The sequence below is a fragment of the Oryctolagus cuniculus genome, chromosome 1, assembly GCF_051225735.1.
Source record: "Oryctolagus cuniculus isolate XC-2025 breed Fujian yellow rabbit chromosome 1, ASM5122573v1, whole genome shotgun sequence".
NCBI lineage: Eukaryota > Metazoa > Chordata > Mammalia > Lagomorpha > Leporidae > Oryctolagus > Oryctolagus cuniculus.
In genome coordinates, this window is record NC_142867.1 from 224,692,331 (window position 1) to 224,719,776 (window position 27,446).

The 27,446-nt window shown below is 49.2% G+C and overlaps 1 protein-coding gene across 7 annotated transcripts in view; it reads right to left on the minus strand.

Moving 5' to 3' along the window:
- CDK5RAP2 (CDK5 regulatory subunit associated protein 2) overlaps positions 1-27,446 on the minus strand; it is a 208,362-nt gene that overhangs the window by 130,692 nt on the left and 50,224 nt on the right. For all 7 annotated transcript variants that reach the window (XM_017350098.4, XM_089301654.1, XM_089301655.1 and 4 more), the window contains 6 exons: positions 27,097-27,251; positions 22,229-22,373; positions 21,189-21,242; positions 20,240-20,359; positions 17,850-17,942; positions 9,947-10,165 (listed from right to left, as the gene is read on the minus strand). In XM_017350098.4, coding sequence (XP_017205587.4) covers positions 9,947-10,165; positions 17,850-17,942; positions 20,240-20,359; positions 21,189-21,242; positions 22,229-22,373; positions 27,097-27,251 — 786 coding nt within the window. The remainder of the gene's footprint in view (positions 1-9,946; positions 10,166-17,849; positions 17,943-20,239; positions 20,360-21,188; positions 21,243-22,228; positions 22,374-27,096; positions 27,252-27,446) is intronic.

Below are 27,446 nucleotides of genomic sequence, written 5' to 3' on the forward strand. Positions count from 1 at the left end.
AACTGATGGCTCCTTGAGCCAGGAGCAGTTACCATAAAAGAAGAAGGGCAGAAGCTATATTCCTGGGGAGCAAAGCAACCTCTCCCCACTCCCCTGCCTCCATCCCACTGTCCCTGCCTTCTTCAGAGCTGGGCTCTCACCTTGGTACCATGACAGCTTCCTAACTCAGCTCCCTGTCTCCAGGTCACCCCACCAAACCCATGCAGAACTTGTCTGCTCAGCCTCCTTCAGTGCCTCCAAATTAACTGCAGTGCAAAGCTACCCCATGGAGCTGTCCACTCACGGCTCCAGCTTACCTCTTAGCCTTGCCTCCAGCCAGTCCCCTCCACCAGCCACTTTATTCACACACTATTCCAGGCTCCCTGCCTGGATCCACCCAATCCCCTCCATCCAGAAAAGGCATCCTAAAATCTCCCCACCCAACTCTGTCTAGAGACAGCATGCCATCTTACAAGGCCACCACAAAGCCCTCCAGCTCTCAGCACTTGTCCTTCCCAAGACAGCACCAGCACTGTCTCCTACAAACCTCCACAGCATTCAGGGAGTGCTGGCACTTCACAGCTCGCACAGCCACCCAGCAGACACATTTGCCCATCAAAACGCTGAAGTTCAAAGAACCAACTACTTAACCAAAGAAAGTACTTGAGTCTGAATTTAAAACCAGGTCTACTTGCAGGGGCTTCAAAAAGCTCAGGAAATTTTGCATTACCTTTGATTTCCTTTTTCACCAACTTTCTGAAGCTCCTCCCCTTCTTTTCATTCCACCAGGAGTTTTCCAAACCAAGCCCAGGAAGTCCTAGGATTAGGAATTCCCACCCTGAGCTGGTTAACAGACTCTTCTAACTGCATGCTCCTGGGTCTTTCTGGTGAAGGTGACCCCATAGGTTTGGGGAAGAGCACAGAAATTTGTATCTGATTTTAACACGAAGAACTACCATCCAAGGACTCTGCAGTGCTCCCTTGAGTACGCCTGTTTTACTTGCTTCTAAAGAGTTTACAAGAGAAAAGAAAAGAGCTGAACCCGCCGCCTCCCCATGCACGCACACACCTTGCTTTAAAGTGAGTGCTGCCACAGCAAGGTCTGCATGCTGACAGTCATGATGGCCCCTTTCTACACTGATGGCAATGTTCCTTTAAGACTCACGGATGTGCTCTGGACCAACACTCAGCAGATCAGGGCTCTCTCGGAGCAGACCAGGCGATTTCAAAAGGTGGCTTATGTGAAAAAAATCCCTAAATCTCAGAATCACATTAGCAATGAAAAGCCGGGCCTCGCACTGCTTCCCCAGCCAGCCAGTCTGCCTGATCTCTGGCCACGTGGAGAAGGAAAAGGTGCTCACCCAGCAAATGTCCACCTCATCAGGTTTCTCTGTGAGAAAGATGTCGGCATACGCAGCAGGTGCCTTAAAATACACACAGGAAACTGCTCCAAAATCTGACGTCACTCAGCGACAGGAGCAGAATTTCCAGGACTGACGTAAGACAGCGGTGCTCAGTCACATTATTTGCAGCCTCATTGCCCCCAGGAGCTGTGGCAGAAGCAGGACGGGGCTGGGGAAAGCGGAGGCACCGAGCCTCCCACACCTCACTCCACCCGGAGCAGCTCCACGTCCACGTTTTCTCTCCACAGGAATTTATTTGAGCAAAGAATTCACTGCTTCCAAATAAAACTCTGAAAGTCACTGGAACAGGCTGGTCTCTGCTAAAGAGAACGACCAACCGTGCCTTACCCATGTGGTGACAACTGTGAATTCAGCCACGTTCTGAACAACGGGCTCGATGTGGCTCTCACCAGAACGCCAAGTCAGAATGCACAGGAGTTGAAGCTCAAATCGCACAGGCATCAAGGCCCAGGTGGGTCCAGCACCTCGCAAGGCGCCACAGCTCCCCAAACCCCACCTGAAGTTGCAACGGGACTCGCCTGGCTCCTCCCCCAGTTCCACTCACTGTTCCCTCCATGCCAGCCTCCTGCGTGCTCCCCAAGACTTGGCCTGGCCCCTGCCTCTACCAGAAACGCACATCTACCTCCCATCCACCCAGGGAAACAGCTCCGCATCCTTCGAGTCTCAGCTCAAAGCCACCTCCTCGGTGAAGCCCTCCCACTCTGTGCTCCCAAAGCACCTGGCCCAACCTCCTCTCAGTGCGAATGAAGCCCCACTTTAACTAGCTCTCTGTCCGCAAGTCTGGTCTATCTGGCCACCAGACTCCTTCAGCCACTGCACCTGACTGGATTCAGCTCTGTCCTCCCAGTGCCCAGGACAGAGCCTGACACAAAAATGACAAAATATGGATATTGATAAGGGAAAGTCTCCCCACTTGTGCCCCCACGGAGAGTAGAGCAATTCTGCACCAAGACCAATGAGGAGAGCCTTTTAAGCGACTTTAACAGCAGCCCTGTGCAGAAGCCACGAGGTGCTCTGGAGTCCGGCAAGCTAAAAGCGCTCTGACCCCCTTCCTGGAGGGATCAGTCAGCTGGAAAGGAACAGACAAGCACTTTCTGCAGAGACAGGTGAGTGTTGATCAAGGAAGAAATGAACAGCTTGACTCGACTGGGAAAAGAGCAAACCACATTTATCAGTCAGCAGTGACCAGGCGATTCCAGCAGGCAGTGGTTTGTCATTCAAAGACCTATCCAGCCCCTGCCACACAATTAAAAACAGGGAATGTGGAGTAGGCCGTGTGGTGCAGCAGGATAAACTGCCGCTTGAGAGGCTGACATCTCACGCCAGAGTGCCTGGGATCGAGTCCCACCTCCACTTCCCATCCAGCTTCCTGCTAACGTACGCCCCGGGGAAGCATCAGGTGACAACTCAGGGGCTGGAGTTCCTACCACCCATGTGGGAGACCCGGATGGAGTTCCTGGCTCCTGGCTCCTGGCTCCTGGTTCTGTCCTGGCCCAGCCCTGGCTATTGCAGGCATTTGGGGAGAACAGACAGAAGATATCTATCTATCTATTTCTCTCTCTCTCCCCTCCTTTCAAATAAACATTTTTTTAAAGCAGCAGAAGAAATCTAATACATTAAGCATGAACCTCTGTGTGCCAGGACCCACAGTAGGCATTTGCTCACATATTAAATTTTGATTCACTTGTTTAATCCTAAAATAGGTATAATCAACCCTATTTTAAGTGAGTAAATATTATTTAGAGACATTAAATAGCTGGCTCCGGGGTGAAGCACCTCTAATGAAGCTGGGATTCCAAAGCAAGTCCTGCACTGCTTCCCACTATTCCAAAGACCCCTACTGGAATCGCTACATTTCTAGTGCCAAGGCAGCGGCGTCATCATCAATGCTCCCATTTATGGCTCATCTGTGATTTGCCAGGTGTTATGCAAGTGCTCTACCCTCTGTCCTACAATCCTTACAACCAATCCCATTTTTCTGATAAGAAATGGCCCCTGTGGTTTGGAGAAGCAGTTACTGGTCCACAGTCAATGAGCTAGGAAGCAATGGAGCCAGGATTCAAATATAGGTTGATTCCAAGGTCTCAGCGTTCAGAATCCCTTTTAAGAAACTGGAATTTACGAAGACTGAACTTCTTCTAACACAGGTCATTTGCACTAAACAGTCATTCTACAAGGATGCCAATGCACAGTCTTCACAACTGATTTTTCTTTGAAAGGCAAGGGGAACTTTGAAATTGGTAGGAAATAAACAAACAAACCTCCTTCAGGCCTGTGTTCTTAGTCCTAAGCAACCCCATTTTGATCACGGTTCACCGAAACACATACTAAATGTCAGCACAATCCCATCTGGAGCCATCCATCAATGAGTACCTGCGACAACAGGAGGGGTTTGGGCTGAACTGCCCTGCAATTAAACCTGCTCCTGTCGAAGCACACCGATTAGCCAGGTACAACTTTAATTAGACTTCTGGGCTTCTGCCAGAAAACGCATCCCCACAGAGCTGAGTGCCAGGTACTGAGGCACGCACTTACCAGGGCGCTGGGTGACGGGTCTCATAGCAGATGACGGCGTTAGGAGACTGGCCAGGGAATACAGCCACACAGCTGCCTAAAACACCTGCTTCTCATGAAGGAGAACAAACAGAGGGTGACTCGCTCCAGTGCCCCCAACCTGAGCAGACTTCTGGCACCTGAGCCAGAGATGGCAAACTTCAAAGACAGAAAGTTCTCTCTCTCATCCTTAACCAGACAGACACACACACACATACACACACACAGAGAGTCCTGCACAAGCACACACTAAAAGGAGAGTCTTAAGTCTCTGAGGTTAAACAGAGCATCAGGGTCAGAGACATGAGGGCAGTGAAGCGAGACTCCAGACAGCACTCCCGTTACAGACAACAGGGGTCACGACACTGACTTGGGAATCCCAGTTGTCTCATTTACTTTCTTCTGCGAAGGCCTCCTGAATTTCCTTGGGGGGTATGGGTGCCTCTGGTGGCAAGGAGGTATATAAAATAATACAGGGGCCCTGTCTGTGAGATCCTCCTGTTTTGACCTTCCTCGTGGTTAAGATTCCCAAAGTGCAAACCAAAGCTTGTATTCGCCAGAGCCCAATCACAGTGCCTGCACCACTGCAAGTGCTCAATGAATGTGCTGAATACACAAATGAAGGAGTGACAAATGACAGCACATGCTGAGACAACCGGCACGGGCCACTGCAATCACAGGCAATTAAAACCAACAAACGTGACTGACTCCCGCAGCCCAACGGGTCGGTGTGCGTGCACGACCAGGCACAGTGCATGCATCCGCCCTGATCCGAGCTGCCTTTGCGCAAAGCAATTGTCCCCCTCCGAAGTGCTTAAGAACGGGCACAATGAGATTGGCATCCAATGTTTTTGGCTTTGGCAAAGGATGGTTTGATCACATCCAAAAAACAACCAGTTGCTTTTCCATCAGAATTCAGGGACCATTACAAAAACTAGGGCTGCTTGACAGGGGTCCTGGGTGCAGGCTTTAAGTCAGGGCTCATCAATGAACAGGGCTGTAGTATTTCCAACTGACTTTGTAGCTTTTGTAGCTGTAGTCCCAGGGACTGCACACTTCAATACTTACAAGTTTACCGACATGGGTGACACTGATCCGGCCCTGTGCACAGCTGCTTTTATCGAAGGGGGTATTGTTGAAGACCCCATGCACCGCTCAGAGTTTTCTTCATAGAAACCGATCAGAGCCAATTCTTCCCTGAGGCTCAGTGCCAGCGAAAGCTGTCTTTTTATCTGAACACGCTCATAGTGCAGACACCGGAGACCTCATAACGGAATTTCCCTTTTTACTCTCGCTGCCAGGAGCCGCTAGCTGAATGTTAAGTCCCCTCTTCAGCTCTGAGAAGGGCATCGCAGCGTGAACTTCTACGTGCTCATGCTGTGGTTCCATTTTACCGGGCACCCTTTTGTTTCCTTAACCCTAATGCCTTTCTCTTCATTTCCACTCTCCTTTAAATAGTACGCTTTTCTATGACTTCTGCACATGGTTTTGAAACATAAAAGGGGACAAAGGACAACTTAAAATTTTTCAATTAATCCAAATATTTCAAGTTGATCTTGAGAATGGACAAGGAGGTCTTCAAAATGTTCACTGAATGTGTATTATGAAGAAGCTACACATGGATTTCACTCTTATTTGGCATCAAAACAAACTTACCTTTTAATTTCATTTTCCCATGAACTGTCTAAAAGCCCCTTTGTAGAAAGCTGAATGTGTATCAATATTTCTTTCTGCCAAAAGCACAGTTTTCTTACCATAACTACTGATGGTTTGGCATAGGCACAACACAGTGTCTTAGCTGGATCCACGTCACACATGTAGCACTTTCTACACGATCCTGGTCAGGTCATTTAAATGAGGAGTCCTAGCTTACTCTGTAATAGGGGAATAACTCTCTCTGTGCCCAAACACAGGGTTGTGGACATCACTCACAAAGTGTACAGTCCAGGCTGAAAGCTCACGCCTCTTTTTTTCTATCATCCCGGGCAGTAACTGTCACATCCAAAGAGGGTATTGAAAGCAGAGCTGAATGCAGATTGTGCTTTGGACATCCTTCTTACCAGTGTTTTCTTTCTCCTACTTGTGGGATGCAGCAAAGTTCAAACAACAGCAAGCTGAATATTCAAGAGCTCTTATGGGTGAAGCTTCCATATGCACCAACAAGACAAGCCCTAAAGACCACACGTGGGCATCCCCGTGACAGCTAACAGCTCCTTCTCTCTTCCTGAACCCTGACCTCTCAGAGCCTGTCTCTCATGTCAAGGGAAGGCATTTTCTCACCTTCTTCTCCTGGTTTACCCTCACCCATCCATCCTCCAGGCAGCCATTAGTCTGGTCCTACTGCAAATCTGACCCCATCAATCCTCTGCTTAACTCCCCCTCCGCAGGAGTCGCGCTGCCTAGAGGTCACGTCCAAGCTCCCAAACCTGCAGCTGAGGCCCTCTGCAAGCCCACTTTTCTCCAGATCAACTCCTGCCATGTCCCTAGCAGCCACGCCCTTCACTACTGCCCCGAACCACACTCTTCCTCCTCTGAACTTTCACCTCGACTGCTTGTCAACCTTTACCAGTTCAGGAGTTACTTTCCCAGGAGCCTCCTCCAGTCTTTCTCACTATGTTCCAGGGGCAGTTTGTTCTCATCTCTGTGATGGGCTTGCCCCCATGCCCAGGAGAAGGCCTGCAAGACATACTGTGTGTGGCTGAACGTAGAAATGGATTCCCTTTCTCCACCAGGGCAGAAACAGAGGCCACCAAAAGGTCTGGGTTTTTGTCTGATGTTTCCATCCGAAAGCAACCCCAGCAGGTGTGGCAAGGTGAATGAAACAACCTACTCAACAGAAACAGCCAGCAAGACAGGCAGGGCCAGCAGGTTGGGGCTCTACCTGGGTATCCACCCTAGCCCCATGAAGAAGAAACACCACCCCAGCAAATCTCCCAGCCTCTCAACAAGCCAGGATCTGGAGCAAAACATTCCTGTGAGACGGACACAGCCAAATTCTTTGGCCACAGTCAGAAGGCAAGCAGAATCACCACTGTGTTGCAATACACATGCAAGAAGGAAACCCTGGCCAAGTCATCTTGTCAGGAACACATATGTGACCTGATGCACACAAGCAGTCACAAAGAGATGCCAGGAAACTCTGAGTCACAAGCATGCCCACCTGAGACAGGCATTTAGAGTGCACAGCTGCTGTTTCGCTCTGCCCAGTGCCCTGTCACAAACACTGCTTCCTCGCTGGGTACCCCTCAGCCGTTCCAAACATGTGGCTTAAGAGGCAGCTGCCAATGATGGTGCACACAGACACACTGGCTGGTGTGCCCGCATGTGCACACACACAAAAGTGCACATGACCCGAGCTGGCCTTCTCAGCACCTCACCCTTCTGGCCATGCTGACGGGAAGACAGTGGGGGTAGCAGAGTGTGAGAGTCCTCCTTCCTCTTCTCCAACACACTGGGAAGATGCGGTTCCAGCAGGGCTGGCAACGAGGGGTCCCGCCATTCACAACCGAAGGAAGCAGATGCAAGAGAAAGCAGCCAGCTCACAGACACAGAGTCTGGCCTGGCTGTGTGCCAGTGCCTCCATCCTTCCAGCAATTTAGTTACACAAGGCAATAGGCAATAAACTTCCCTTCTCGCCACAGTTAGTTCAAGTGGGGTTTCTGTCACCCACAAGGAAGTGCTTCCACGGCAGACTTTGGCTCAATCCCTCCCTCTTGCTGTCATTGTCCTCATCCATTCCTTGCCAAGTGTTGTGTGACTCCTTATGAAGACGTAAGCATGTTAGACAGGGATACACGTTTTTATCAACAGCAGGCAAAATTCTTTGAGAAGCACCAGGGTTACATGAGTATAAGTGAATTACAGAACCAACAAACGATATCTGAAAACAGAGAGCGGTGTAAGTGAATTACAGCAGATCTACCTGAGGGAGTGCTAGAGAGACATTTCAAATGCTCACCAAGAGCAAGTTACAATGTGAAACCATTTACATATGACATGAGTATATGTAATTGTGTTTGTGTTTGTGTGTGTAGGTTCCACCTCCACCAACCCCCGCCATCCAAATTTACTGAATGAACACTTCCGTGATAGCAGTGAGGAAGTATTGGGAGAGAAACTATATTAAACTAAAAAACCTGTTAGCAACACTGAAGGATGTAAGAATGGGTTATGAAACCTGCGACTCTACAAAAGGATCAGGCTTTTCTTACCTAGAAAGGCACATGACTCAAGTCTCAGCCTTCTCCTCCCAACCAAGAGTCACCTCTTCCCTGAAGTTCTCCCTGACTACTCCCCATCCCACGAGGATTCTCTGTTCTGAGTATGTTACATCCATTAGCTCTGGACTTTTTAAACCGCTTTGCATTTTGTCACATACAACATTTTCATTTCCCTTGGAGAAACATCCAGAAGTCATGCTTTGCATTTCTATCAGCATTTAAATAAGATACACTCGGTGTTCAATAACACTGAATAAATAGAGGGAACAGGTATTTTAATAGTATGCAATAAACTGGTACACTCCAATATTGCCAGTGGCAGCATAAACTGGGCCAGCTCTTTGGACAAATAATTTGGCAGCATGATTAACCAGTACAAAACATTCATACTATCTGGCCTAGTAACCTCACGCCTCAGAACATATCTGGGACTTTTTTCTTCTTTCAAGAGAAAATGCCCTTATGCTCAAAGATGCACACTGCGGCATTAAACAGTCAAACTGCTCAACAGGGAAAGTTATCAAGTAAGGCCCATGAGGTCACTCAGTGAGAGCATGCACCCTATAGTCAGCCACCCTGGAGCCACGCAACATGGGAAGGTGTCTGTGGGAGAGAGGTGACTGAAGAACAACAAACAGAATTGAGTCTCTGCTTAGACCACAAGCCCAGGTACACCCAGACTGCAGGGCAAGACTGCTTTGTCAGGGTGATGGAACTGGAGCTGGCATTTTCTTATTCTCCTACATTTCCATTATTGCTCTCTTACTGTTTGTGGAAAGTTATGAAGACACACCAATACTTGCTTTTCAATGTTCACTTCGGCATTAACACTGGGAGTTCAACCTATGGACCCTGACATGCTGCAACCACAGTCCCCAGCGCACTAACTCTGGCACCGGAGCTTCTCCTGAGCCCTCTTCCCTGCTGGTTCTGCCTGCTCTGACTCTCGGGCAGATCAGTGCCGTTCCCCAGGGCACTGCATGATCACTCAGACCCTGACCCTCTCCTACCCGACTACGCCAAGGTTATGTATCTGGATGCGACTCTCAGGAAAGATTAAGTTAAAAGATGCTGAATACTGAAATTTAAATATAATTGAAGTTTAATACACCTACCAAAATCAGGGAGAATTCTTAAACACTAATACCCAATGCTGAAGAGAACCTTAAAAAGAGATCACACAGAAAAACCTGGTAAGATCTTTCTGGAAAGCCATTTGAGTATATCTATATGAAAATGTTTAAAATATTCGTATTCTCTGGCCCAGTAGCCATACCTCTATCAGAAATAATCAGTAGATAAATATTTATGGACAAGGATGTTTGCTGCAACATTTGTTGTAAGGCAAAAGAAGTGAAATGACTTCAATGTCCTACAACAGGGGAAGATTTAAACAAATTGTAACATATCCAAGTGATGAAATAGTGTGCTGGCACCAAGCAAAAAAAGGATTTCTGAAGAACATTCATGACATGGCAGCACACCAAGGAAAGAACAGTGAAGAAGAAAACGCCAGATACGAAAGTGCATTTTCAGCTCGACACCAATAACGCACGTGCGTGTGTGAGACAGACAGAGACAGGACAAAAGGAAGGAAATGTCCAACAGCTAAGCCCGCTCGGGTCTACGTAACGAGAGGCTGAGTGAAGTATCCTCCTTTTTACATTTCTCGGGTTTTCTCCGTTTTCTGGCTCAAATATCACCCCGCAGCCGCAGACAGCCCACACGACCCCCCGCCACGTGCAAGGCCCCCACGAGAAGAGAACTCACGTGGATGGTGTGGTCTCCCTTGCTCTTCTCTCCACGGGCTTCCTCCAGGGCCCTCTCCAGCCTCTCCCTCTCCTGCTGCAGGTCGCCCAGCTCCTGCATGACCTTCCTCATGTCCCTACGCAGCCTGTGGTTCTCTGTGCTCTTGCTAAGGTTTTCTGAGTGCAGCTCAGCCAAAAGGGCTTCCTTCTGGGTCAGAGCAGCCTCATAGTCTTCAGGCTCCTGGAGGAGAAGGGACAGAGGCCAGATGAGCTGATTTTCATACTTCATTAAGCAAACTGAGAAATCAGCACAGATTCTCTCACCTTGGGAAAAAAAAAGGGAAAGATTAACAGAGACAATTTTCAGAATAATATGGAGACTTTAAATTAACATGGAAAAATGGTTATGTTATGATGCTAATGGTAAGGGGGGAAAGACCACAGTTGTATAAAAGTAGTATTTTTTTAAAAGACTAGGAGACAGGGGCCAGCGCTGTGGCGCAGCGGGTTAACGCCCTGGCCTGAAGCACCGGCATCCCATATGGGCGCTGGTTCTAGTCCCAGCTGCTCCTCTTCCAACCCAGCTCTCTGCTATGGCCTAGGATAGCAGTAGAAGATGGCCCAAGTCCCTGGGCCCCTGCACCCATGTGGGAGACCAGGAAGAAGCTCCTCGCTTCAGATCACCACAGCACCGGCCGTTGCAGCCACTTGGGGATTGAACCAGCGGATGGAAGACCTCTCTCTGCATAACTCTGACTTTCAAATAAATAAATAAAATCTTAAAAAAAAAAAAAAAAACTAGGAGACAAAGCGCGAAATGCTACCAGAAACTGTCTTTGGTGAGGTAGGAATGTAGTTGATTTTTTTCCTCATTTACCTGTATTTTTAAGTGTTCTATGATAAGTGAGGTTACTCTTAACAATTTTTTAGCTATGTCATTTATTTTAGGAGGCAGAAAAATTTAGAGTTTCCCTTGAAGAGCAGAGACAGGTCCAAGCACTGGCGACAGCAACCTTCATCGCGATGGCAGCAAGGGAGGCCAAAGGCCACCTGGAAGGCTGTAATTTCAGCAAAGTTCAAGAGCTAAGTGTGTCTTCAACATCTTTATTCCATTAATACACAGTGCACCTGAGAAAACACCTACGTGACTCTCAAACACACAAAAATGCTTTAATCCACCAAGAAAAAGATTCAACTAAAACAAGTTCTCATTTAGGAAGCAAGAGTGTTTTAACAAGCTATCTGGCGAAGAGCAGGCTATGAAACAGCACTCTTCAAAGTCACGTGGCAAGAAGTGGCCACGTCCCTAGAAGCCAGGAAACATGCTAGGAGAAACGTAAACTGATACAGCCCCCTGTAGCCAGATTATCTGAGGGTACTTCAAAAAGTTAGCAAATGAAACCAAAAGATAGTAAGTGGGGCCAGCGTTGTAGTGCAGCAGGTTAAGCTGCCATGTCTGCCATGTCTGCAATGCTGGCATCCTACATAAAAGCCAGTTTGAATCCAGGCTGCTCCGCTTCTAATCCAGCTCCCTGCTGATATGCCTGGAAAGCAGGATAAGATGGCCTGAATGCTTGGGTCCCTTGCTACTCTTGTGGGAGACCTGGATGAAGCTGCAGGCTCCTGGCCCAGCCCCAGCCATTGCAGCCTTTTGGAGAGTGAACCAGCAAACGGAAGCTCTCTTTTCTCTTTGTGTGTGTGTCTGTGTCTTTAACTCTGCCTTTCAAATAAATAAAGACAATATGCATTTTTACGAACTTTTTGAGGGTTCCTTGTAAATATCAAGTGTGTGTGTGTATGTGCAGTACTCGTCTCAGTAATTCCCTTCCTAGGATTCAATCTCAGAAAAATCCAAAATATAGCAGGAAAAAAAAAGTCTCATATATAATAATCACCTATCACAGAATTACTTCCAACAGTATAACAACCTCAACACGCAGTAACACAAAAATGAATGCGCCCTCATTTTTGTGTTACTACATGGCGGTGCTGTGGTATAGCAGGTAAAGCCTCTGCCTGCAGTGCTGGTATCCTATATGAGCGCCGGTTTGAGTCCCAGCTGCTCCACTTCTGATCCAGCTCTCTGCTATGGCCTGGAAAAGCAGTGGAAGATGGCCCAAGTCCTTGGGCCCCTGCAACCACGTGGCTCAAGGTTTCAGCCAGGCCCATTCCTGACCGTTGCAGCCATTTGGGGAGTGAACCAATGGATGGAAGATCTCTCTCTCTCTCTCTCTCACTCTCACTCTGTCTCTAACTCCGCCTTTCAAATAAATAAATAAAATCTTTTTAAAAATGGATAAATAAAGTATGATAAAGTCACAAAAAGAAATCTTAAAATGATATTTACAAAGATTAACAACATGGAAATATTTCTAAGTTGCAATGTTACCTGAAAAAGCAGAAGACCAAATTGTAAATGATTTTTTTTTTTAAATCTATGCACAGAAGAAAGTATAGATGGGAAAACATCAAAATGTTAATAGTGGCTGGGTGATTTCCAGATTTCCCATTTGTTTCTTCTTTCTAGTCTTTGGAGGGAAAAAAAAAAAACTGGAAAAAAGTAATCTACGCAAAAGAAAATAAACTCTTTTTTTTAATCTGTTCTTTTAAGCAGACTGAGGCTCAAGATTCAGAATTCGAAAGCACATGACACAGGCTGTCCAGGTCACAGCTCACACCATGGAATAAAGGCCCCACTTCTAGGCCCTGCCAGGAAATCCATCTCCATCACCATCACTAGGTAAGTCTTAGTTTTTCAGGAGAGGGAGCTACAACTACTGTTAATCTGGGGGCCACGGAGCTCTGCCAGCCCTGGGTCACCTGGACCCCAGCATCTAGTCTCCCGCACCCTAACTGCTTTCTAGGACACAGCAACACAAACAGAGGGTAAACACTGCTCAAAGCTCAAAGTAAGTTGTAAAGCCTGTTGGGTTTTTTTAATTCCTTGGAAATCAAAATTTTTTTAAAAAGTGAGAAACCTAGGTCACAGGGCCAAAAATTAATTTAAAAAGTATGTGGCAGTGCTTATTTAAATAAACTAAACAAACAAAAGAAGGTAAATAATGCCCATAAAATGCTCACCTTAAACAATATTTATAGCTACCTTTTATTACACACTGATTATACATGCAGAGCCATGCCAAGTGCTTGTATATGCCTTACATCTCTATTTCTCAAACCAACCCTACACACATCACTTCCCCCATTTAAGTAGCTGAGACTCGGCACCGCTAAATGACGAGCCTGTCACAAGATGATAAGTGATTAAATCTGGGACTCAAACGACTCCAGAGCCTGTGTTCCTTCCACAGCACCACACTACCTTGCCCTTACCGTGAAGATTCCAATGAACATCAATAAACTCGCAAGAATTAAAACAAAAAGACTGAATTCGAGGGGAGAAGGCTAGAGACAGGAACACCAGTTAGGGACTGGTTAAACATGGTTATTATTAATAGTTACTATAAAGTGATGAAGTTCTATAGGCTTATCATGTAAATAATGATGACAAAGCCTCTCTAACAGTCCAGGCTTGTGAGTCCGGCACTTAGGGCAGAGGGTAAGATGCTGCTTAGGACACCCACAACCCATACCAGAGTCCAAGTCCCTGCTCTGTTCCTCCAGCTTCCTGACAATGCACACCCTGGGACAACGAAGCAGATGACTCAAGTGGCTGGGTCCTTGCCACCACGGGGGAGCCCACATTGAGTTCCAAGCTCCCAGTTTTGACCTGGCCTGGTCCCAACTGCTGCAGGCACTGGGGACATGAACCACTGGACAGAAGTTCTCTCTTTCAAATTAATTAATTAATTAACTTTTAAAGATTTATTTATTTATTTGAAAGTCAGAGCTACACAGAGAGAGAAGGAGAGGCAGAGAGAGAAAGAGGTCTTCTGTCTGCTGGTTCACTTCCCGACTGGCTGCAGTGACCGGAGCTGCGCTCATCCGAAGCCAGGAGCCAGGAGCCAGGAGCTTTTTCCAGGTCTCCCACACGGGTGCAGGGGCCCAAGCACTTGGGTCATCTTCTACTGCTTTCCCAGGCCATAGCAGAGAGCTGGATGGGAAGTGGAGCAGCCAGGACTCGAATTGGCACACATATGGGATGCCGGCACTGTAGGCAGTGGCTTTACCCACCTCACCACAGCACTGGCCCCAATTAATTAAATTTTTAAATAAATACCCAAGCTCAAAGAATTCAAATTCACAGATTCTATCCATTTAATAAAAAATATTTTCAGGGCCAGCACTATGGCACAGCAGGTGCCAGCATCCCATATGAGCACCAGTTCACTTCCCAGCTGCTCCACTTCTGATCCAGCTCCCTGCTAAGGCACTGGGAAAGCAGAAGATGGCCCAAGTGCTTGGGCCCCTCCATCTACATGGGAGACCCAGATGAAGCTCTGGCTCCTGGCTTCAGACCAGACCAGCCCAAGCTGCTGTGGCCATTTGGGGAGTGAACCAGCAAATGGAAGATCTCTCTCTCTCACTCTCACTCTAACTCTGCCTTTCCAATAAATAATATAAATCTTTAAAAAAAAAAAAACTTTCCATATTAAATTTTCCTTAAGTAGCTCCTTGAGAAATTTCTTTAGAGAGCTTTTTATTGTATTCTGCATGTCTCCCAGGTGGCAAATATTTGGCCCAATAAGACATGGTCAGAAACTGAAAGCCAGATGTAACATTAACCAAATCATTCTTGCCCATTGTGCAGAAGATGGTAACTTTAATAAAGAGTCAGAAAGCCCAGCTTTAAGACCAGTTCGGCCGGCGCCGTGGCTCACTAGGCTAATCCTCTGCCTTGCGGCGCCGGCACACCGGGTTCTAGTCCCGGTCGGGGCGCCGGATTCTGTCCCGGTTGCCCCTCTTCCAGGCCAGCTCTCTGCTGTGGCCAGGGAGTGCAGTGGAGGATGGCCCAAGTCCTTGGGCCCTGCACCCCATGGGAGACCAGGAGAAGCACCTGGCTCCTGCCATCGGATCAGCACAGTGCGCTGGCCGCAGCGCGCCGGCCACGGCGGCCATTGGAGGGTGAACCAATGGCAAAGGAAGACCTTTCTGTCTGTCTCTCTCTCTCACTGTCCACTTGCCTGTCAAAAAAAAAAAAAAAAAAACAGTTCCAGCTGTGTGACTTGGGAGAAAATGTTACCTTTTGGAGAATTAAGTAGAGGGCACACAGAAATCTGCTACATGTGAATCTACCATTGTCTCAACTTAAAAAAAAAGACTGGATGGATCTGTATTTCCTGCCTTGGCAAGAATGTTAGGTTAAAAAAAAAATGCTATCAAACAAAATACATACTATGATTCAAATTAACTTTCAAAGTTGATTTGTATATCTGTACAAATATGCACTGAAGAGCCAAGGCATTAACAATTCAAGTGAATATCTTTGGAGGTAAGTTTATTGATTTTTATCAACTTCCTCCTACTACATAAAGTATTTTACAGATTTCCTACAACGTGCATTTTTACTTCTATAGCTGGAGGGAGAATGTTATTTCCAATTTGGAAATACTTTTTGAACAAGTATGAAGGTACAACCAGCCAGCCCACATGTAACCTGCACAGTCCTACGTGTAACTGGAATTCACATCTCTGTGCCTCTGCACTTGGGCAACTGCTCCAAGGGCTTAAATCCCACTTGCTGTTGCTGCTGTGTAGGCCTCACGCCAGCTCCGTCAAGTGTGGCTGCTTTATTCGAGCTGCAATTACTCTGCACCACGTGACAGCCCAAAAAGGTCCCAATACATAAAAGAATGCATTTACCAATGTCTGTGGGACATTCAAACTGCATCTACCGCAAATGAAATAGTGCAAGTGTATCATGTGCTTTTTCTCACACACACAATTAGAACAGTAAAATGAACACAGCTTTAGAGACAGACTTGAGTTCGAATCCTGATGAAAACATGCTCAAGTTCCCAAATCACTGTCTCCTTGGGTAAAGACTAAACGAGGGTTCCCCAGAAAGCCAACCTGCCGTGGATAACCTGAGGAGTTACAGCAAATCCCCCAGAAACCTGGCCAACACTGTGCAGTGCAAGACCTCAAAAACCATCCTTAAAGTCTTTTGACTGGGACTGAGGGTTATTGAATTTTAAAAAGTAGGTAATAAATCTGGGTAACATTTAAATCCACAAGACTCCTTTCTTTCCTTTGGGGCGCCACATAACACGGAAAATGCCACCTCACTTACAGGGATGGCTGCTGTCTCTCCCTATGAATTGCCATTTCTTTAACTTTAACAATTTTGTTTAAAAAATTGCTATTTTTTTCCTTAAGCAACGGAAAATACGGATGGTTCTCCTAAGACTTCAGCTTTTGAAGCTTGTTATTTATTTTTTTTTTTTTGACAGGCAGAGTGGACAGTGAGAGAGAGAGACAGAGAGAGAAAGGTCTTCCTTTGCCGTTGGTTCACCCTCCAATGGCCGCCGCTGCAGCCGGCGCACCGCGCTGATCCGATGGCAGGAGCCAGGAGCCACGTGCTTTTCCTGGTCTCCCATGGGGTGCAGGGCCCAAGCACCTGGGCCATCCTCCACTGCACTCCCTGGCCATAGCAGAGAGCTGGCCTGGAAGAGGGGCAACCGGGACAGAATCCGGCGCCCCAACCGGGACTAGAACCCGGTGTGCCGGCGCCGCAAGGTGGAGGATTAGCCTATTGAGCCACGGCGCCGGCCCAGCTTGTTATTTTCTAAGCAAGGGGAAACCCCCAACGTTAACTGTAATCTCAGCTCCATATGATCAACTACTGCCAAAATGGTGGGAGAAGGCAACTCTGAGATCCCAAAAGCAGAGATTGCCTGTGCTCCGGCGTACCATGATTGAAACCAGGTGAATTCAGTTATTCCTATTGTGAACCAAAACTCTGCCAAAGATTTGACCCGAGACATGAATCTCAGAAATCAAACAGTCTTAAATCAGATTTAACTTCTAACTTCTACTTTGCAACCAAAACCAACATCAGTACAGGGGACAGAAAGACAGCATTGCAGGCAGTGTTCCATTTTGATAATGGAACTTTACTGATTAAGTTACTCGTAAATAGGCGTGAACTCTAAAGGGAAATGAGAGACATGGGAAAATATTACAATAATTAAAAGCACAAAACTAAAATGTAGAACAAGAGAGGGAAGGCCAGGGGGGGTGACCAGCAGGAGCCCTGGCAGTACAAGGTTGGGGGACAAAACAGAGAAAAAGGTCAAAGACATCAAGGCTGGAAGGGTCCTGGGAGGCAGCAGGTAGGACTGCAGCATCCGGGGAGGACAGGTATGGGACATCAGGTGAGAAAAGTGCAGGCTGTCTGGAGGGAGACCGGTTCTGGGGTCCAGTCCTGCTTCTCTCATCAGGTCTGTGCCCCTGGGAAAGACACGCGACTCTCACAGTAAAACAAGGATATTAACAGCGCCTACTTCACAGCGCTGCTGCGTAGATAACTGAGATCATCCATGGGGAATGCTTAGGAGGTCTTGGCACAAAATATGTGTTCAATAAAGGCCTGCTGTTATTTGCAATTACTACATTTAAATCTTGGCCCTGCCACTTGCTAGCTGTGTGGCAGTGAAAAAGCTGCACACCCTCACTGAGCCTCAAAACCCTACCAACACAAGGGGATGGTAACCACCTTCCCCCACAGGGTTGGGAAGATTAAATGAGAAAAATCCACCTATCCTGCACTGTCTGAAATTTGGCACCGAGTAAACTCAGCATCCTCAACTCTGGGGGTGGCTGTCATCATCACTATATTGAGGAGGGGGGCTGGAGAAGCCCCCAAAGCTGGTAGAGAATTTCCCTCTAATTAGACCAAGCTAATTCTGCCACTAAAGACCACCCACAGTTTTCCTTATTAAAATCATCCAGGTTTCAAAGTCCTGACCTCACCAGGAGAGAGAATCAAAGAGACAGCCACTTAAACCAAAGTGAACACTTACCTGTAATTTCTGGGCCTGTGCTTTCTGTGGGGCCTCTCTGGCTTTAGCAAAGGCAGCACTGAGTTCTTTGATTTCAGCGTTAAGTTGTTCAACCTGGGGAAAAATAAGGAATAGCAGCCAAGTATGCAACTGGGCTCTCCTCTCTCTGCACACCCCAAAGGCTCCTCCTGCTCACTGTGCAGAGCTACAATCAAGGGCTTTGCAGCCAGAAAAGACCTGACTGGGACTTCAGGATTGGCCATTTATTAACTGGATGACTCCAGGCAAGGTATTTAACCTCTCTGAGACTCAATTCCATCCTCTGTAAAATAAGGATTCCGCCACTCACCCAACCCTAGGGTCCTTCAGATGAAATGAGGTGATGTGTATTGGTGCTAAAACAATGCCTGACTCATACTGTTGTTATTATTAGTGTCCAAATAGATGACCCACCCAACAACCTGGCCTGGCCATCCCCATAATTCCACATCTTCTAATGACATTGTCCTATGGCCCAGAGTCAGCCACAACTCCCATGGCCACACTCTGGACTGGGTCAGCACCAACAACTGCTCCACCACTGAGACTGAAGGTCTCCATTTTCAGCTGGGCCTTGAACTCCCCAGACGATTACCAAGCACGACTTCTAGTACCATGAGCCAAGTCTCTGGGGCTGCAGACGGGTGGTGATGTCAACTAGCACTGCCTCGGCTCCTTCAGCACCAGTCTCCTGGGCAGTTTCCTACATCTGCAACTGCCCCCGCTGTCTCCTTTGTGCATTCCTCTCCCTACTCCAAAATCATGACGTCCCCTATACTGCCATCCTCCATCTCCTTGGAGAAGGAGGTCAGTGCTCAGAACCTTAACTCACACCTGCACATCAGTGAATCCTGATCAGCCCCTTCAGGCCTGGGCTCTCTCCACGCATGAGCCATGCCATCTACCTGCCTCCTGGACATCTCACCTGGATGGTCAGGGGCTCCTCCAAGTCAGTACTTTCTAAACAGATTCATCACCTCCACCACCCTCTCCCTCTAACCTTCACATGCCATGCTCTTGGCCTTGAACTTGGGTGCTGACACCACCACATCTGGTCAGGCAGCTTTGGCCGCCCCTTCTCTGAAGTCCTACATCTAATCATCAGTTGTTCCAAATTTAGTTCTAACCTTTACTTGTTTCTATTTTCATTCCTTGAGTCTCTCTTCTGGAACCCTGCATTGCTAAGTGCTGGGACCACTGCTCAAAGTCAGCCCTCCCTGGCTCTCACAGAGGCTACTGGCCTCCCTGCCTCTGTTCTCCCCCTCCTGCCGCTCACTCTCCAAATACAGCCAGAGACCTCCCTAAGACAAAAACGGGTCCCAGCCCCTCCTCCTCGCCAGCCCACAGAGGTTTGCCAGCCGGCCAGGCAGTTGCAGAAGCCAGACTCCCCTCGCTGCCAGGCCGCCGGCGACTCCTCCAGCTGCATCTCTGGCCTTAGGAGTCTTGCACATCGTGCTTGGGTAACCCCAACTGTGTGAGCCACACGTGCTTTTCAGGTTCCTTCCTGACCTAACGCCTTGACTGACGATGATCTCCTCTGCCTGGAAAGCCTCGGGATCTCAGTTCCCTTCCCAGCGAGCTCCAACTCATCCTTTCAGACTCAGTTCAGGCCCCAGCTCCCCACATACACACTAATCTCGATCAGCTCCCCGCCCCGCCCCATCACAGCGCCCAGCACTCTTCTTCCCCAGCAGACTCGCGAGCAGAGCTGGGTTTCTTCTCTGCATCAGCGCCTCCTCCCACAGTTCCTGGGACACAACAGACTGCTGTCCCAACCACTGACAGAAAACAGCCTGGACCCGTCAGCCACCACGCGATACCCCAGGAACAACCACAGGGCTCTCTAAGTGGTTCACAGCCACAGCCTTGCCTCCCACCGCACCCTGACCTCAATTTCCTGTTTCCTTCTAAAGATGAGACCCGCCATTGTCCAACACGGCAGCCACTGGCCAGGTGTGCTTCCTGGCTCGTGAAACGTGGCTGCTCTGAACGGAGCTGTGCCTCAGCACAACTGGACTTCAACAGTCCTGAAGAACACATGCCAAACGCTTCATTGTCACTTTTCTTTTACTGATTACATGTTGAACGGCAGCGTTCAGGAGATAAGTATCATTAAATTAGCTTCACATGTTTCTTTTTAGTTCTTTTAATGTGACTATGAGAAAAGTGAAAATTCCATACGTAATTCATCAAGCAGCACCAGATCATAAGCTCTAAAAGAATTTCCAGTTGACTAGAGGGCCCTCTGCTCACTTTCTGTACTATCTCAGCTCGGTTATAAACTTTTCATCTAAAGCTAAGAACTCAGGGTAGGACAAGCCAGGCTCAGAAACTAATAAAGAAAAATCTCACTTCAAGTATATCAGACATACCTCTTTCTCCTTTGATTTTAATGCCATGGTTAGACCCTGAATGGCTTTATCCCTCTTTAAACTATTTTTCTTCTCTGTAGCAATTTCTCTTTCTTTCTCTCTCAGGTCCTCCTGAAGTGCCTAAATTAGATTAGAAAAAGATTCACAAAGTTGACGCGCTCCGACCGAAATGCACTGTAAATATATCTTTAAGAGCACACTCAAATGCAGTTATTCTATCTCATTCCTGTCAACCTGTGATTAATGCTCCAAGTCGAGCTGAACGCAGTGGCATCAGCTGCGAGTTACTGCGCTCCCGCTCACGGCAGCAGGGCTGGGCGAAGGAAGGGGATCCGATCAGTTAAGACGGTGGCAGCTAGTCCTGAGGGCAGGACTGCAATGCCTTCTGGAATTTGAATACAGTCACGCAGGAGTCTTTGAAACCGTACCAGGTTATTTGGGGGGAAATAACAGATCATTAATTTCATGCCTTAATGCTACAAAAGCTGGCCGAGAGTTTGGTTTGATGGAGACTGAGCTGTACATTTCTAGTCCAAGTTCATTTCTAAAGGTAATCACTGCTGCCTCCCTCCTGGGCCGTTGTGAAGATCAAATGAGAGAATGGATGTGAGAGCGCTTGCTAAGCTGGCAGGCGTGACACCAGCGCTGGCTACGGGGACGGGGACCCATGGAGGACGGGCTTCAGAAGCAGACCGGCAGATCTGAATCCCGGCTATGCCTGCTCCCAGCCATGTGCTCCAGGGCAATGACCTCGCCTCTCTGAGCCTCAGGGACCACAAATGCAAAACAGAGCTGTTGCAAAGGCTGAGAAACCAGCTCCATGGGCACACAGTGGCATTTAGGAGATGACAGCCACTGTCACACATTATTAGCTATCGTACTCAGAAGAAGACAAGAGGCACGAATAGGATAACTTTTCAATACATTTTTAAAAATTGTATCAACATACCTGGATCTTCTCTTCAAAAGGACTTCTCTCCTTCTGACACTCCTTTTGTGAAACCTAAGAGAAGAGAAGAGCTGGTGTCCAGAAGAAGCCCACGACCCAGCAGCCTGCCCAGGGTCACAACAAGCCCCTTGGTTACTGACTTGCCCCTACTGCCGGGGAACTCATCTGAACACCATCCCTCCTTGCCTCCTCCCACTCAAGCCCACCTGACCTGCGTGGAGACAGATGTGAGGGCAAGCAACCCAGCAGAGCTTCCACCAGGTGTGCTGAACAAACAAAAAAGGCTGAGTGAGGGATGGCACCCAGAAGATGGGAAAATGGGTAGGAGGACCAGCAGGAGTTGACAGCTGATGGCAGGTGAAAACTAAACTGCCGTGGCCAACAGGGACCCTGCTCCACATCGAAGCCAGGACGCCCAGGACCACCCAGAACCCCCTCAAGGTGAATGTGCATCAGGGTCCAACCAGACTCAGCTGCACGGCCCTGTCCCGCCCGCCCGCCTCTTGCAAACAGCTTGCCCTGGAGGCTGCCAGAGGGAGGGAAGAAGCCTAGGAGGTCTTGGGGTCTGCTACTAGTGACACCCCACTTTCACAGGCTGGGAAAAAACCTACAAACTTGCCGAGCCTGTTTCTAAACTCAACAAGGGGCCTGAGGTCTCCCCCTGGCCAGGGCGCTGGGAAGACTGAGTGCAGTGGGGCACTGGCCCCCGAGTTGCCCAGCACAGGTGAGCTCTTAGCTTCCTCCCCGCTGCCTCCCAAGTCTCCGGCCAGAGCTGGCCTCAAGCCTGCCTCTCAGCACGAAGGCACTGCAGGCACATACAACGCACCAAGGAAATGCAAAGGATGAGACAAAGTCCCCGGGCAACAACAAAGCAGTGCCGTTCCACAGAGGTGAGCAGGTAGGGACTGCTTTTCCCCAGCCCTTCACGTGAACAGAGCTCCCCCACAAGGCAGTTTCCGCCAGCCGCAGGCCGGGCAGAGACCCCTCCCCCCACGGCGGAGTCTGATGCGCTCCAGGCCCTTCGTGTCCCGGCACCTCACCTCCGCTCCTCTCTCCTCCTCTTCCCCTCGGCGTGCCCCAGGTGCCACGTCCGCATCAGGAGATGCCATCTGAGACTTCTCCTCTTCAAGGCGCAGAATTAAAGCTTCTTTGCTCTTCAAAGACAGCTTCAACTCCTCAATCAGTCTAAAGGAGAACAAAATTTAAATATTAATTCTAAGCTGTTCTCGGAGCTCAGTGGAGGCAGAGGAGGTAGGAAATGGGGCCAGGCATCTTCAGAACCGACGTGTCTAGTGAGTGGACACTAATGGGATTGCATTTTGCACGTCGGAGATGAAAAGCCAGACTCTGGATGACACAAACTGGTCCCCCGGCTCCGGCCTGACCCCGGCCGGTCCCACTCAGAGTCGCCAGGCTACATTCTGCTCCATCACACCCTTGCTCAGGGGCCAGCAGCACTGGATCCCTCAGTTTCCCAGCCAAGGAATCTCCGAGAGAAATCTATCACCAAAGCCTAGGCAAACACAAGCAATAAGGCAGAGCTGTCCCAGGGAGTGTGGGACACAGGGACTCACTCCTCAAGGCTTTTCAGAGCAAAGCTCCAAAACACACTGCCTCGCCGGACAACACAAGGCTTCACGGCCCTGGTTCTCGGGGCTGACAGCAGCTTTGGTCCCCTCTCTTAAAAGAAACCGTCACCCTCTCTGTCACCATTCAGTAACCTCACTTCCTCTTCCCTTCCAAAGCCAGGCTGATCTGTGCCTCAGTGCCTTCGCATGTGCTATGTGTTCCCTCTACATAGAACGCCTTCCCACCCCTACCTCCACCTCCACCTGATAAACTCCTATGCATCCCACCATCTCCCCTCAAGGAAGCTTTGCCAGCCCACAGCGCGAGGACCTCATCAGGGCAAGCTGAACACATCCTTCTCTGGGCCGGCAAACAGCCCCGCATCGACGGCTCCTTGAGCGTGGCAAGTGATTCAGCCTCTCCGAGACTGCCCTTCCTCAGCTGTAAAATGCGGATAGCGTGCCAGTGTGGGCTGGAGAAAAGCTGCTTAGAACAACCCTACATGGCTCCCGGCACACTCAATCAATGACAGTTGCTACAAGCACTACTTTTTTTTTAACATTCAACAATTAGCACGTTTGTCGAAGGAACCCTCAGAAGTGCATTTTTGTAGCTAAGCCTAGAAAGCAACTTCGTTTGGTTGAAAACCAAACCAAAACAAAACAAAAACAAAGGCCTGAGCGCCTGGCAGATCTGCCCTGGTGAGGCAGGAGCTTCCCGGTGAAGGGGAGGGGGAGGCGAGCAGCTGAGGTGCCAGCCGCACCAGTGCAGTGCCCCAAACACCTGGCAGAAGAGTAAGGGCGCCCTCTAGGGGTCCAGCTCTGAAATCCTCACGGAAGTAGACAGGTAAAAAGACTGAACTGTACACTTTAAATGGGTGCATTGTATTGTGTGTACTTTACAGCTCGATAAAATTGATCTTCTTTTTAGTGACTTTACATCAAGTTGTAGAGTGGGAACGGGAGAAGAGGATCAGGCCTTGTGGGGCCTGGGGCCGACCTGAGGCACCAAGCCCATCCCCAGGGAGCAGCAGCCACCATCCAGCAAGATGCTGGCCGCACACTGCCAGGCTTTCCAGAGAGCCTGGAAATCCAGACGCCTAAGTGAAACTTCAACTTTCAAATATTGACAGCTAATTACAGCTTTTTTTTTTTTTTTCCAATTTTTATTTAGGGGGACAGGGGAGCCTGAAACTGCGAGGCAAGAACTCAACCCACATGGGTGGCAGGAGCTCAATTACTTAAGGCAGGAACACTGGCCCTTCCTTAAGTCCCTCTTCCAAAAAAGATGAGAAGCCACGCTCGGCAGCACACGCTACAGGAACCACCATCACCATGACATGTGCAAGGTTCTGCTGGGCAAGGCATCCTCATCCGACTCCCGGATTCCCGAGGAGCCCTCCCTGCCCCACATCCAAGCAGAGCTGCTCCCTCCCCTGCTCTTGTCAAAGCGCAGAACCCTGAATGTGCCCCTGTCACAGCAGCTATCACCACCCCCAGCCATCCTCTACCAGGGGCGACCCAGGGAGGCAGGACGGCGCCCACGTCTCTGCTCTCGGCATCCTCACCACGACCATGCTGAGCAGCAGCTAAGGAGTGACTCCAGACCTTCTTCACCCAAGCCCAAAGCCACATCACAACCACCCCAACTCCTCCCACCTGCTCACAGACCCCTCGGCCCCACAGCTCCAGCGGAAAGCAGTATCTTCGCATGCCCTCCATCCACAAACACCTCTCCTCAGCTGCCCCCCAGTGGCTCATGCTCGAACCTGCAGCTCCTTCCCTCATCTCCGAATCCACTCAGTCATCAACATCAACCCCTTCAGGCCCACCACGTCCCTTCTACCGTCCATCCAACTCCACCTGTTTCTCTCCATTTCTAGTTCTGTCTCCTCAGTGCCTGTCACCATCACCTCTAGTCTGGACTTCTGGGTCAGCCCAAGAGCCAGGTCCAATCCAGCCCCAAGGCCAATCCTTCCCCAACAGGGCAGCCAGAGGCCCCTCTGGAAATTCAAATCTAGGGGCCAGCATTGTGGCATAACAGGTAAAACCACTTGTGACACCAGCATCCCATGTGGGCACCGGTTTGAGTCCTGGTCGTTCGACCTCTGATACAGCTCCCTCTTAATGCACCTGGGAAAGCAGCACAAGATAGCCCAAGTGCTTGGGCCCCTGCATCCAAGTGGGAGACCTGAATGCAGCTCCTGGCTCCTGGACTGAGCCTGGCCCAGCTCCGGGCTGCTGCAACCATTTGGGGAATGAACCAAGAGATGGAAGATCTTGTTCTCTCTGTCTCTGTCTCTGTCTCTGTCTCTGTCTCTAACTCTGTCTTTTAAATAATAAATCTTAAAACAAACCTGATCCCGTCATTCCCCCCAGCAGATGAGGAGCTCAGAAGTGGACAGCAGGCCTGCTGGGGCGAGGGGCTGGGTCTGCAGCGCTCTCTCCCAGGTTCTAATGACCGCTGTGCTAAGCAGAACAAGCTTGGGAAATGGGAGACAGAAAAACACGAGGGCGCAACCAAACCAACGAACTCACGGCTGGGGCCCTCTCGGCCTTTCCAGGAAGTTCTGTCCCAGGCCCACATCTCACACCGCCCAGAGCCCTCCCGTCTCTGCCCCTTCTCGGCGGCAGCAGTTTACTGTCTGTCCTGGGCAGCTGCCCCTCCTGCCATCCTATTCCCTGGGTCCCCCACGCCCAGTGTAACTGGGAGGGCACGTGTAGTTCCCTCACGAAGAGAAGCCCAAAGCCTCTTCGAGACTTCACTGCTGATCCGCTGGCAACACAGGACAGTTCACGTGGAATCTCTCAGTGCAGGGGCTCCTCAGCTCTCAGGGATGGAGCCTGCGGAGGCCGGAACAGCGCAGCAAAGGGCAGGTCTCCAGGAGGCCTTCGCTTCCTGGCCACGCAGCCAAGGAAAACACGAGGTCCCAAACGGCAAACAAGCGAGACCTACTCCACGGAGGTCCACAGAACCGCTTCCTCACTCACCCTGAGATAACCCATCACAAGGCTTGCATTTTCAGATCAACGCTAAGACAAGCCGTAAAGCACCAAAGAAATGGCAGCTCCTCCAAATGCTGAGGTCAGGGCACGGGATCAACGGCAACCGGGCGCTCCCTCGGGGTCGGCCTCCTCCTCTTGCACAGACAACCCCAGTTTGTTCATCTGACTTCCAAACAATGAATGTGTTTTAGAACAACTTCTATCAAATTCCAAACAAGCTGGGCCCTCCAGTGGATGGATCACAGGATGGCCAGCAGTTCCACTTATGTCCAGTTACCTCAACCTTCCATTTAGAGCGCACCAAAGCAAGACAACAGTGTCAAAATGCACACCCCACAGCAAAGAAGGACATCTCAACTTCCTCCTGACAAGCTTTAATAGAGAGAGGGTTCCAAGACATGAGGAACAGTAAGGACGGCTGAAGACCGCCACACTGTCCATGCATTCCTCGGAACCAGATGGCATACTGGACCCTGGGTCACGGAAAGGCTCTGTACTGGGTCTTCACTGCTCTGCTTCCGGCCCTTCACACTACACTCTGCCTGCATTAAACAAGCGTGGGGCCAGCACTGTGGTCCAGCAGGTTGGGCCACTACTTGTGAGGTCAGCATCTCGTATCGGAGCTCTGGTTCAGGTCCAGGCTGCTCTGTTGCTGCTTCTGTTTCGATTCAACTCCCTACTGATAGGCCTGGGGAGGCAGTGGAGGATGGCCCAAGTGTGTGGGCCCTTGCCACCTCTCTGAGGGACCAAGATGGAGTTCTGGGCTCCTGGCTTCATCCCAGTCCAGCTCCAGCTGTTGTGGCCATTTGGAAAGTGAACCAGCAGATGGAAGGTCAGTCTTTCTGTCTCTCACTCTGCCCTTCAAATAAATAATAAATAACAAATATCTTTTAAAATGGTTATGGAGAACAAGCCACATAAAATCCACTATTATTTATTATGGTGACACAGTCACTCACTGCTGCCTTGGAGAAGAACTGCAAGGGACAGTTTCCTCTGGGAGGACTTTTCCCAAGTCACTGGTTTGTTTAACCTTGTGAACTCTGTGAGTCCTGCATCTATGAAGATCGTTTTTCCCTTTTTCCTTTGGCTACCAAGAAGCTTATAGCCAAAACCGAATGCTGGTAAGAACTGCTACCTACTAACTCTACCCCGGCCTTCCTATGACTATCGAACTCCTTTTCTTTTCACCCAGATTTTACATGTTTCCTATGCTGGACACGTTTTGGTAAGGCACCGGAGTCTTGTGGGAAACGAGGGAAGGAAAGGCAAGGATTCTGCCCGCACGCTCCCGGCAATGAGACGGCAGGACTTCACAGGGACGAGCGCCACACCTGTCTTTCTCCTCCAGCACCAGAGGCATCTGCAAATCCCCCTCGTGCATCCTCTTCGCCTCGGAGAGCTTGCTTTCCAGGCTCAGCCGCAGAGCCTTCTCGGTTTCCTTCGCTGCTAAAGTCTTTTCCAGTTCTGCTTGGGCGGCTTTCACATCCTAGAGTGAAATTAAATGCATTTGATGCAATTTTTCAATACAATTGGGAACATTTTGAAAGGAAATTGGATTAAAATATAAATATTTATGACTTTTTCTCCGGCACATTTCCCCTCCCTGAATTGTACTATACATGGAAAGAATCAGTAATAAATACATTTGCCAGCCATTTTTCCCTCTTGTATCCTGAAGAGT